The 12,346-nt window shown below is 31.0% G+C and overlaps 1 protein-coding gene across 2 annotated transcripts; it reads right to left on the reverse strand.

The window, feature by feature from the left end:
* Positions 1-5,611: 5,611 nt before the first annotated feature.
* Positions 5,612-8,605, reverse strand: LOC140826487 (protein COBRA-like). Of its 2 annotated transcripts, none has more exons than XM_073188816.1 (6): positions 8,366-8,605; positions 7,730-7,806; positions 7,123-7,579; positions 6,810-6,969; positions 6,431-6,711; positions 5,612-6,096 (listed from the first exon to the last, which is right to left on the reverse strand). In XM_073188816.1, exons 1-6 carry the CDS (start codon positions 8,445-8,447, stop codon positions 5,804-5,806), a joined length of 1,350 nt encoding a protein of 449 aa, XP_073044917.1. In that variant the 5' UTR covers positions 8,448-8,605; the 3' UTR covers positions 5,612-5,803. The 2 variants fall into 2 exon arrangements, with proteins under 2 accessions (XP_073044917.1, XP_073044916.1); XM_073188815.1 differs by having other exon boundaries at positions 7,730-7,809; positions 8,366-8,604.
* Positions 8,606-12,346: the final 3,741 nt, after the last annotated feature.

A 12,346-nucleotide genomic window follows, 5' to 3' on the forward strand; every position in this document is an offset into this window, starting at 1 on the left:
ACAGAAATCAGAATTAGTAAGCACTGAACACGTTAGTGAATTTCATGGCTAAACTGATATCAGTCCCCTATATGTTCTCTCCTCTAAGGGGTGAGGCCAGAATCATAATCAGAATTCAGAAATGTTCAGAATATATATTCCTATCATTAGTTCACTAGGGAGTTTCAGTGCTTCAAAACATATGTCAGAATTAACATACAGAAACAGACTTTAAAACAGAATTATCAAACGGATTTCAAGTTATTTATATATAAGCCCACTTACTGTAATTTGCTTAAAGTTTCGGTTGAAGTCTACTGGAATTTGGCTGTTCTCGCTACTGGATTTTGCTGCTTGACAAGGCACTCTTTCTTAACTCGAAATTTAAGTGATAATCTCAAAGCTTGTGTAACCCATTTCAGAGACTTGAGGGTGTTATTTATAGGCCACAATCTGACTGTTACGCTTCCAATTAATGGCCATAATCTGACATTAACAGACTTTATTCCCTGTTAATGCTTCAGTTACAAGTCTGAGCTGAATCAGTAACTGACTGCTGCTTCTTTCTCGCTCTTCTGCTGCTGCTGATTTTTCGTTCTTCTACTGCTGCTGCTGGAAAATACATGTCTGCTGGAAAAATACCAGCTTCTGAATATTATCTTCTGCTGGAAATTTTGCATTGCTTACTGAAATGCTTTTGCTGGAAATTCGGGTTCTCACAATATATTTTTTATACTCAAACAATCAAGGGGTTATTTAATTTTTATATTTGCCCAACTATATAATAATTCCGAGGATGGCATGAGCTGCTCGTTCGCTTGAACATGCAAGTTGTATACAAATATAACATGCATGCCCCTACATGAGTTGATTTCACGAGTGTTGGGGATGCGAGTTGAACTATTTGGCGAAGACTCGACACGATGAGGTTAGCATAACGCTTGTATTTTCTCTCAAATAAAATCAAGATGAGTTGTGAGAAAATGATGCGTTTCCCGTAACATTAACATATATATTAATCTACATCCCTGTTTGTGAAAAAATGAAAAGGAATTAGAGAAATGTAAGAAGAGAAAATAGGCTGTAGATCAAATTTAATGTCTTTTGCTTTTATCACAAGGTGACTTGAAGAAGAAAAGGAGGATGATTTTTCACTATTAGCTTGAGAGGGACATAGGAGGGGAAACACGGGCCTGAGGCCTGACTATAATGTGCACGTGTGGGGATGCACCCACGTGCACATTGTTTCTTTCATTGAAATTGATTGGTTTTCTCTCTCCATGGTCATATCTACTCGGCTAAATTTGCTTCAGATATCCACTTCCAAACCTCAATTTATATTCAGCTTTTGTCAAAATTATGTGTTTACATTTTCTTATCAGAACAAAATATATTTTCATTCTCTGAGTCCGTGTCTTTCTTTCGATCGATCGACTTTCTTTCGAAGAAAAAATATATTCAAATGTGACGTAAAGTTGCATATTCGCCCCCACAAATTTCTCCTCGCCAAAATCAACCTTATAATAATGACTTATTTTCACCCTCTTCTAATTTGCTCTCTCTCATTCCGATACATACGAATCGAGCATATTATTTAAATATTATTCAATTCAGTACAAAATTAGTTGCCCCTTGGTCAGATTCATGCATTTTGAAGAGCCACTTACAGACATATATAGAAATCATACTTTATATAATATTTCAATCTCAATGTTTAAATGGTTTTTAGTATCTGTGTGTATATAATATAATATATTATATTATAATATGCTATGTATAAAGTGGAACAAATTAGTGATTTTTTTCATAATTCATTATTATAATATATATTTTCGGGAATGGGAGGTACAACCACAATAAAATGGGTTGTACGCTTCCAAGCAACATATTGCGAAAGAATCTATATATGGTTGGGCCAGCACCACAAATTCAATCAATAATCCATTCGTACCCCACCCCCATGTGTTACGTAAGGTTCCACACCACACCGTGAGACACTTTGTATTTTGTTTCCATGTTCCAACGTTTACACTCGAAATTATACTTTTGTTTGTAAAATTTCATGCGTAATTATTTCAACTATCGAACAATTGTGGATCAAGGGCCACAACTAGCTAGAAATTTGTGTGCAAATCGAATAAAAAGGGGTGGGCACGGAAGAAAATTAAAAATTGAAAAGAATTACACGAGAAATATAGAAAAGTTCTTCGTTTACGAACACTCTTACATTCGTTGACTTAAAATGTGTTACAACAATCTCCATGTGATGTGCAACAAAAAAGGACTTGATCAAACTTTGTTACAAAAAAATCGAGAAAACTTATATTATCACATTTCTGTTTTAATCAGTTATCTATGTTGTGTTGGTAATTTTAGTGCATTTTCTAACATGACAGTAGTGTGGTGTCACATCACAATTCTCAATGAAAAATGACTATATTTGTTCAAATGGAAAATAAAAAACTAAGACTAAAATTTGATAACATACATGACTCAAAATTATGAATATTTAAATATATAAGATTAAAAATGTAGTTTTCAAGAAATTATATAAATTTTCTTTTTCTTAGTTTCAGGAGGATTTACCACCAATTACGAACTCTTTTATGATTGATTTACTAACATAGTGGTAATGCAAACTTCTCATATCCAAAATTTGGGTCACATTATGAGCTACGTGGATATAATTTTGCAAAAAGTACATAGAAATCTTGAAATCTATATTCTTTGTATATATCAACCTTAATGTAACTATTTCCCCATATAATTAATACAATTGGCATATATATATATATATATATATATATATATATATATATATATATATATATATATATATATATGCCATCACCATGTGAATGGTAGGGCAATATGTGCCATGCCCCGTGGGGCTTTCTCTCTTTATATATATGCTTCAATATAAAATTTTGATTTCCCACAAAGCTCGATTGCATGTTACCCCCTCGTGGTACGACAAATATATGGACATCTGAATACGAAGTTTCATTCCCAACAACTTTAACTTTATTCTATTTGGATTCAAGATTCAATAAAAATTCTTCAAAGAAAGAAAGAAAGAATAAATCGAATAATGTATGTGTTTTTGTAGAAAATTACGGCATGAAAGCAGCCATACACGCACATTTATTTGTCTTATTGTCACGCCCTATCTGATTTATTTTTTTTCCCAAACGAGGGGCCTGAAAATAAATTATAATCGATCATAAATAAATACACATGCAAATAATTAATGGTATGACAAGAAATATAATGTACGTAGTTACTTATATATTAATCAAATTGACATTTATAAATTAAATGTCTTATTTTATTACATCACGTGTGAATATTTAGTATTTGGTTTATGCCATAAAAAGGAAAAAACACTCAAGAAGCCTACAAACACTTGCACACTGCCATTTAGCAAGAAGATCGTCCCATTAACATTTATTTTTATTATTATATAATAATTATTGATGTTATATTTATTATTATAATAAATAACATTGATATTAATGTAAACTTTATCATTATTATTTATTTTTTCTGTTTTGTTTTTTTTATTATTATATATTTAATCATCATCATAATTAACATTAATATCTATTATATATTTAATCATCATCATAATTAACATTAATATTTTTTTAAAATTCCTTATATTCTATTTATTATTATATAACTATTTTTATTATGTAAAAAATATTATTACTATTGATGTTATTTTTATTATGATTATTATCATCGTTAGTATTTATTTAGTTCAATTAGATATTATTATATATTTGTTATGTTTTATCTTTTATTATTACATATTTAAATACTGTTATAATTACCACGATTATTTTAAATTTTTTATTTTATCTATCATTATAGCAAAGATGGTTATTCTTGAAATTGATAATATAATTAATTTTACTATGATGATTATTTATTTAAATAAAAATTATTATTAAATAATATTATGTATTACTATTTAATAATAGAAGAGGGTGCTAAAGAAACCGAATTTGGTATTTTGACGTGAACTTCCAAATACTGCCCTCATATACGTAATACGGTACATTAATAATCAGGGCTATAACGTAATTTGCTGCCCGAGTCTCAATCGCCACATGCCTAGCAATGCACATGACACGACCATTTCACTCTCAATCAGAGCCGAATCTATGTTCATGAAGTCTGAATCGAAAATTAAAAATGAGTTCTCTTGTTATAAAAAAATCGCTAAAATTCAGTTAACAGTAACTGATATAATAATAATAAATACACAAAAACAATATATTACATAAAACAACAAGTCAATAAATATTTGAAATATTTACATAAATAATTATTTTATAGCTATTTTAGAATAAAAAATATATCAAATTTGTATAATTCAGTTTAAAAATTATCTCTTTATCAATCAACAATATAGTTAGCTCATTTAGTTTTATTTGTGATATTATTGATCGAAAATAATCAGTGTTTATTAATTTCTACTTCAATAAGCTTTTATTACTATGATTAACAAAATCTTATATGCAATAGAAGTATTTTAGAGTAAATCATTCAATTTTACCAAACACTATAGCATTTTAAAAATTGTTGAAGCTCTACTTCATCAAGTTAGTTACTAACTTGTTAACTTCTCAAACTCAACAAACGTCCCAAAGTCTCTTGATATTGTTTTAATTGTTCAACCCGAACTTGAAGAAAAGACCGAATTTGATAAATTATAAACAAAAAATATTCAAACTATTCTTCTTTTTATTTAATATTGGACCAAAAAATCTTATTTCAGTAAGTAATCAATTCAAAATATATATCTTGAACCCCTAAAGGACAAAGCCCTGAAACTGTAGCCTCCTTTGCCTCATAAAAGGTCCGGCCCTGCTCTATACGTCTCCGGCAACTTTCTTTCCACTTAATTGGTCGCACAACATCTTCAAACAAATTACTATCCCGCATTCTCCGCGTCAGCTTTCTTTGATTGGTCTCCGGTCGGAAATTTCAACAATAACGTATGATATTTATTTATTATATTACACAGACAACAGGTGTGCGCGGCCACTAATTATTATGTTAAGGTTCATGTTATTAAAATAGATAGAAGAACGGTTTGGGAGCTGGATCTGAAGCGTAGCTCGTAAAGTCTCGGCCTAGGATCCAACATTTTGAGGGCCCAAAAGTTTGTTACAGTTCATTATTCTATTTGCTAGCCTCGGGTGGCCCATATTCTGGGAAAAAAATGTAACCCAGAATTTAATTCGATTTCCACACCTTCCCCTTTCCTTTCCCTAACGGCTTACGAGGTACGCCTCTCCCCCTGTATTTCCTTTTTCTCTTTTGGATTTGTTTCCTTTATCTATTTCTTTGCTATTTTGTGGTGGATGACTTGTTCTTATTGTTTAATATAAAAATATTAATTATGCAAGTAAATTATGCGGATCAACTTCGAGACCATAAGCAAAGAACTGAAGAAGAGATTTGAGGAAAAAATAATGAAACGAAATAATTATATTTTTGGCTGTTGGGGTGTCTCATGGGTACATTGTTACAGCTCTAGAGCAAAAGGCACATTCTGAATTCAATTGGCATCAATCAAGCTGTTCTTATTTTCATTACAACTCCTACTAAAAAAAAAAACTATGAACAATAAATTATATAGAGAAAAGTATTATAACAAGTCATACAGGCTACCACAAAAAGTATACGGGCAAAGAACTCTCCAAGAATTATAGCTTGGAGAAACATTTCAGGGTCACAAGTATACGTGAAACTGAAAAGATGGTGATCGATTTGTTCGTCACCAGATTCTGGTATCTGAAGGGATGACTTCTTAGTTGCGTTCAAATAGGAACGTCACAGATGCAATGAGAGTTATTATCAACATTATAAAGGGTGTGTTTTGACGTAAACTGGTGCTCGGAAGATATGGATACTCGTCCGGAGGTGGCATCACACAGTTATCACCGTTGAAGTAAACTCTTCTGGGAAAAGCCCAGCCCTTGTCGAAAGAGAAGGTGGACATATCCTTACGGAATAGAAGCTCCGACTGCGCATTTCCTAGAGGCCCCGCTTGCATGAGAAAATCGTTGTAAAACTTGATGCCCCATAACATTGCAGTATCGTCTGTCCAAAAAGGGAAACATTATATTTAGAGGGCAAGCTAAGCTTTTGGATCTGCAGAACTGAAAATTTCTCATCTTGTCAAACCACACCGTCACGCTCACATGGCACATTTTAATCGACCAATCACAATATTGAACACTTACTGTCGAACCAAAAGCTATCTCTATGGACAGATAGAGATGTAGCTCGTTATAAATCATATAATAGCACGTTTCGATCAGTCTAGCACGAGGGCCTCACAGGATAGTAAAGAACAGTTGTTGCTACCCGAACAAATTCACAGGGTAAGGGGCAAGAGTGAAAGACATGCCTCAAAACTTCTGACAAAACTTACTTATACTTTGGTACGGTGTTATTGACTTGTAGTTGAAGCTGAATATCTGTGTCAGATTGTCGAAGTTGGGATGCTGGACAACTAAGTTCCATAGAGTATAGTTCATTCGGTAATTGAAATTTGTTATTGTAACTTTGACGCGCCAATAGTCCTTGTAGTTTAGTTTTACGTGCCAGTGGATGCGAATTGGACACATGTGACTCGTGCATTGGACTAGAGGTGCATATGCGTTGGTCTTTGCACGATCTGAAACAACTGAAGCAAGGTATGGCGATTCTGGACTATGACAATCAAAGGCAAAAACCCACAAAGTCAGAAATAAAAAACAATCACGAAAAAGACAGAAGAGAAAAAAGAAGCGAAAAAGAGGCGAACTTACTCAACACAGCTCCCAGGTTGAGTGATGTTATTTTGGCATCCACAAGTACAAGTTGGGCAAGGAACAATTGTGTCGTTGTAAAAAGAAGAGAGTGAGACACAGCAAGTGGGAGTTTTTTGAGCAAGAAACTGGGAATATGTGCAAGTTACATTCCAGGTCACTGCACAAAAAGATAACCATTATCAATAATCCAAGAAAAGACAAACATTATAAGTGCATCAAATTTTAATTTTTTATAATTATAGTTCAATCCCTCTAAATTTTACGAATTCTTTGATTCAGAATCAGTTTCATTTTACAGAAAATGACTCACTCATTGCTTGTGTCACTCTTCTCCCATCTGATGTGACATACTTAGTAGGCTTCACAATTTTCGCAGGTCCACACGTGTAGCCAGGACCCGGTGCTTTCAAAGTGAAGTTTTTGGGCACCCTGACAGTTTTATTGGTGGTTCCGGCAGCACCAACACTAACTTGAAACGAGCTCGCAGCATTAGTCGGATCTTGCACCCACGAATTAATCACACCCCCTTTACAACAATTTGCTATCTGTTGATTGTAAGGTGTTCCGGGCAATAAATCGACAATCGTCGGATCTTTCTTACAGCAATGCGGAACGTTTCCTTTATACTTTGAACAATCCCCTTGCTCGGTGGCTTGACCTCCCATCATGCTCCATATCACCTCTTTTTTCGCCCAAGTCCATCCCAAAGTCCATCCCGGGGCTTGAATGTGACGATATTGTTGGAAATTGAACATTGTTACAACCGCCTGTTGAATTTTAGCACTTAGCAAATCAAACACCAGTGACAAGAAATATTATTGATGTTAGATCGCAACAAAAAGCTACAAAAAAAACAATCGATTTTCTGCGAGAATATCAAACGCGGAACACGGAAAACAAAGGGACTTTTAACTTACAACGTAGCCATCAGGCGTCCAACTGATAACATCCCACTTTATGGTGATATTTCCATTAGGATCCAGTGAATCGTAGGCTTCTGACAGGAACAAGAATAAACAAACAATTTAACTATCAAATGCAGTAAAATAGCTTGATAAACTCGTTAAAGAATCAGAATTTGAAGGCAGTAACTTATCATATTCACACTTTCCAGGATAATGACTTGCACCTTTTCAACCAACTGACTGATCACTAATGTCTACAAAATCCGCAAGATTAAAAGTTTACAAGTTCATAACATTCAAACTCTTATGAATAAATCATCATGAATCTAGGATAAAATATCACTTGAATCTCGAACTCAAGATCCACATTTTCCACCTCAATTTTTCACCCAAAGCAGGATCACTCGTTCTTGATGCAATTCGATCCAACCAAAACAACCTTCCAAACCCACAAACGAGTCAAATGATGATGCATTCAATAGCTCAAACATTCGAATTTCTTGAAAATAAGTCCAATACCAAGTTAAAACCTTAATCTTTCAACAAAACAAACAGTTAACTGAAGTCCTCGTACTAACCAGAACTCACAAAACCAATCCATTGTCAAAACCAATCATAAACAAACAAAATCATAGAAACAGATATTACCTGTGGAAGTAAAGCAGAAACAAGAGAGGACTAAGAACAGCAAAATTTTGGGGTGTCTAAGAGATCTGGGGTATAGTCCCATTTCTTCAAACTGCCGAGTTTCTTGATTCAACTCTGCCCTTCAAGATCTGCAATGGAACTGTGGGAGAGAGGAAAGCCACGCGGTGGCAGAGCTTGTTTAAGAAGAGTTTTACTAACGACGCACTTTAATAAAGTCCACCAAAATTTCGTAGAGTTCTGTCATTTGAAACGAGTTTAAACTTTATTCATAAAAATGTTCTATTATTTCCTTGTGTTGGAAAATTTATTTTTAATATATATATATATAAATATATTATCTTGAAAAATGATAGCCCAACCATGGGCATGTAAAACAACCATATGGTTAAAAAAATATATATGGAAAAAACAAATTTGAACAACATTCATTGACTTGGATAATTTTATATGCAAGATGGTGACGCTTAAACATACACATTAATCATTATTATAGAGTCATTATTGGTATCATCACATCAATTTTATAACTTTTAAGGATATTCACATCTTACTTTATATATTACAACAAAATTAAATTAATGATCAAATAATCAGTTGCCGACAATAAGTACCTCGTAAAAAAAAACAACTAAAATATAAGCTCCTAACGCTGTTTTCTTGGCCTTTTGGCTATTTGAATATATATATATGTATATATATATATATATATATATATATATATATATATATATATATATATATATAATTTTAATATTAATTAAAGCTTAACCACTGTCGGTGCTGAGAAATGTCCACCACAATAACAAAACAACTGGCATGTGTTATTTGTGGGGTCTTGCGAACAATATTATCGTAAATATTTATCTACTAAACAAGATAATATGTAAAATTTTTATTTTAATGATATTGGTCAATCTTTTTTTTAAAGAAAAAATAATATATATATATATATATATATATATGGAGACGGTAAGAATAGAGGTGTTATATCGTACCGAAAATTTCAGATTTAACTAGTATACTCATTATACCGAAATTTTAAAATATACAGAGATCGGTATCGATATATACCTTTTTATACCGAAAAAAACTTTACATTTTTAAATTTTTTTTATAAATTTATGATTTAAATATTAAAATATTTTTTCGATATTTCAGTATATACCGAAAATTTTCAAATTGCATATCGTTTACCACGTACCGAAATCTCGGTATACAGAAAATTTGTATACAATTCGGCATTTTTTTCGGTACATTAATTTTTGTATCCGAAAATTTCGGTATTTTTTCCCACTCGAGAATACAAGCCCAGTCGCTGTGATAGTAACCAACGTACGGGTCTACACCCACATTCTATTTACCTAAAATGAATATGGCAAAACTTGTGTGAGACGGTCTCACGAGTCTTATTTGTGAGACAGATCTCTTATTTGGGTCACCCATGAAAAAGTATAACTTTTTATGCTAAATTATTACTTTTATTATAAATATGGGTAGGGTTGACCTGTATCACAGATTACGATCAGTGAGACGGTCTCACATGAGACTCACTCAATGAATATATATAATGAAATCATCTTTTATTTTATTAAGTTTTGAAATAAATATCATTTGCAGAAAAACATTTAATTTTAGAGGCTAATCTCGATTTTCTAAGCAAAAAGTGTGTAAAATTTATTGCTTCTATAAATGACATCAGTCCCCAACACATTCATCTCTTCTATTTTATTACACTAGTATTTAACATGTGCGATACACAGAATGACATTATTAAAAATTAGTGAAAAATGAATAAATATTTAAATATAAAAACAACATACTTATAAAAATAAAAATAAAATTATTTTTTCGTTAATTTAAAAATTTACTTAAATATAACGCATGTTGATTAATTTTTTGGCTAATAATCACTATCATATATCAAAATTTTAGATTATGTTAGCCTAAGGCAATGACATGATGCTTATCATGTTTAGTGTATTGATGTCGACCACCAACATTAATATATATTTAATTATTTAATTTTCGAGAAGTTATATATTATTATATTTTTAACATGTGATAAAAAAATATTTTTAAATCATATTCAATAAAATTAATGAGAAATACTTTTTTAAAAATTCAGTAATTTTGTCTAAATCTACATTCACAAACAATTTTGTGACATGACATGTGTTTGACACATTTGAATGATAACAATAATTGTTTCATCAATATCTTTGTCCAGATGAGTTGTGATTTTATTTACAAAATTTCTTCATAATATACACAACAACCTATTATTTCGAATGAAAATGAAACTTGTGATAATAAGTAAATTATGTATAAATCAGAAAATTTATTTTATTAACATTTACTATGTATATTCCATAACAATGTCAATAAATTTTATAATGTCTCTTCTAATAAAATGTTTACTTTCTTTATAATTGGTTTAATCATTTCTATTATGAGACATTTTATGTTATCATATGTATTCGTGAACTTTGTAATATATAAGAAAATTATCACATTAGTAATATGTAATAATTAAAATTTTGTACAAATAGAAAAATAATATTTTTTACTTTTCGATCATGAAAGATAGATTTCAAACTTAACGTTTCGCTGTTCTCGTTGTTTCCATGTGTACGTAGTTCATAACAAAGAACAATCTAAATTTAAACGAACATTACAGCTTGAAAGGATTCAACTAATATATGGTGCTGAAAAGAGAAGTCGTTTCAGAATTCAATTTTGGAATAGATAAATTTAGTAAGATAAATAGAATAAAATTGGTTTCTAATATAATTTGCAATATTGCATTATTTATAATTTAAAATTCAAATAAGACATCACAATGGGACAAAAATTATATATTGGATGTTTCTGATAGAATTATATCATACATTAACTATTTTCAATTATGGAAATCTCGAATTGCATACATTGGATATCAAACATTTCTGATTATTGAGGGGTACTATACATAATACATGTTTATTGAGAGTAATTTAATGTCCATTTGAAATTCTTTTGAATCTATCTTTTTTTTAATTTTCTTGTGCTCTCTTATTTGAATTTTTAAGAAGACATGGTTTTGGAAGAAAACTACATTGCATTAATTCTTTCAAATTAAGGTAATTTCGAAATAATACATTAATTCTTTCCAATTAAGGTAATTTCGAAATAATATGTATTTGAGATAAAAATATTTATGATTATTGAATGAAAACTTAATCTCTATTGAAAAACTTTATTGTAGTGATAATTTTTAACACTCAACCAATTTTATTTTTATAAAAATTAAATAAACTTAATTAAAATTTTATTTTTTTAGTAAGTAATTTGGGTAGGAAATTACTTAAAATAGCAAAATGTATTTTTGAATAAATTTATCTCATGAGTGATAGCAATATTTTTTTATTTATAAAAAATAAATATAGGAATATTATTAAGAAACTTCAACATTAATACATCAGAAACGTATCACACGACAAGTAGCCCGAGTTACGATATGATCCGCTTGATTCGCTGAACGAGATAAAAAATGATATTACAATTAAGCAAATCCGAAGCCGAGAGATTTCACGATTATCTAAAAATAAACCAAATCTGAAATTTCGAAGGACATGGACCATGAGTCGAACATCAGATTCCACAGTGAATAAATAAACTCGAACATGCACGAATTCCCGACGCTTGATATCGGACTTTACTAATTTATTTGGGCCTTCAGTATGAAATAAACAATAATTTATCGAAATGGGCCCGTTTTAGCCCAAAGTCAACTGGATCAAGATATACAAACTGGGTCTAGACATAATTGCCATTAGCTCCACAAATCTGTGTCCGAAAATCAATTTTGTCAGATTTGCAAAAGACAAAAACTTGTGTGAGACAGATCTTGATTACAAGACAAAAACTTGTGTGAGACAGATCTTGATTACTTTTAAATAATATTTCAGTTCCAAATCTCGCGAGTAGATTTGTAGATGATAG

The sequence above is a fragment of the Primulina eburnea genome, chromosome 3 (assembly GCF_022965805.1).
Source record: "Primulina eburnea isolate SZY01 chromosome 3, ASM2296580v1, whole genome shotgun sequence".
Classification (NCBI taxonomy): domain Eukaryota; kingdom Viridiplantae; phylum Streptophyta; class Magnoliopsida; order Lamiales; family Gesneriaceae; genus Primulina; species Primulina eburnea.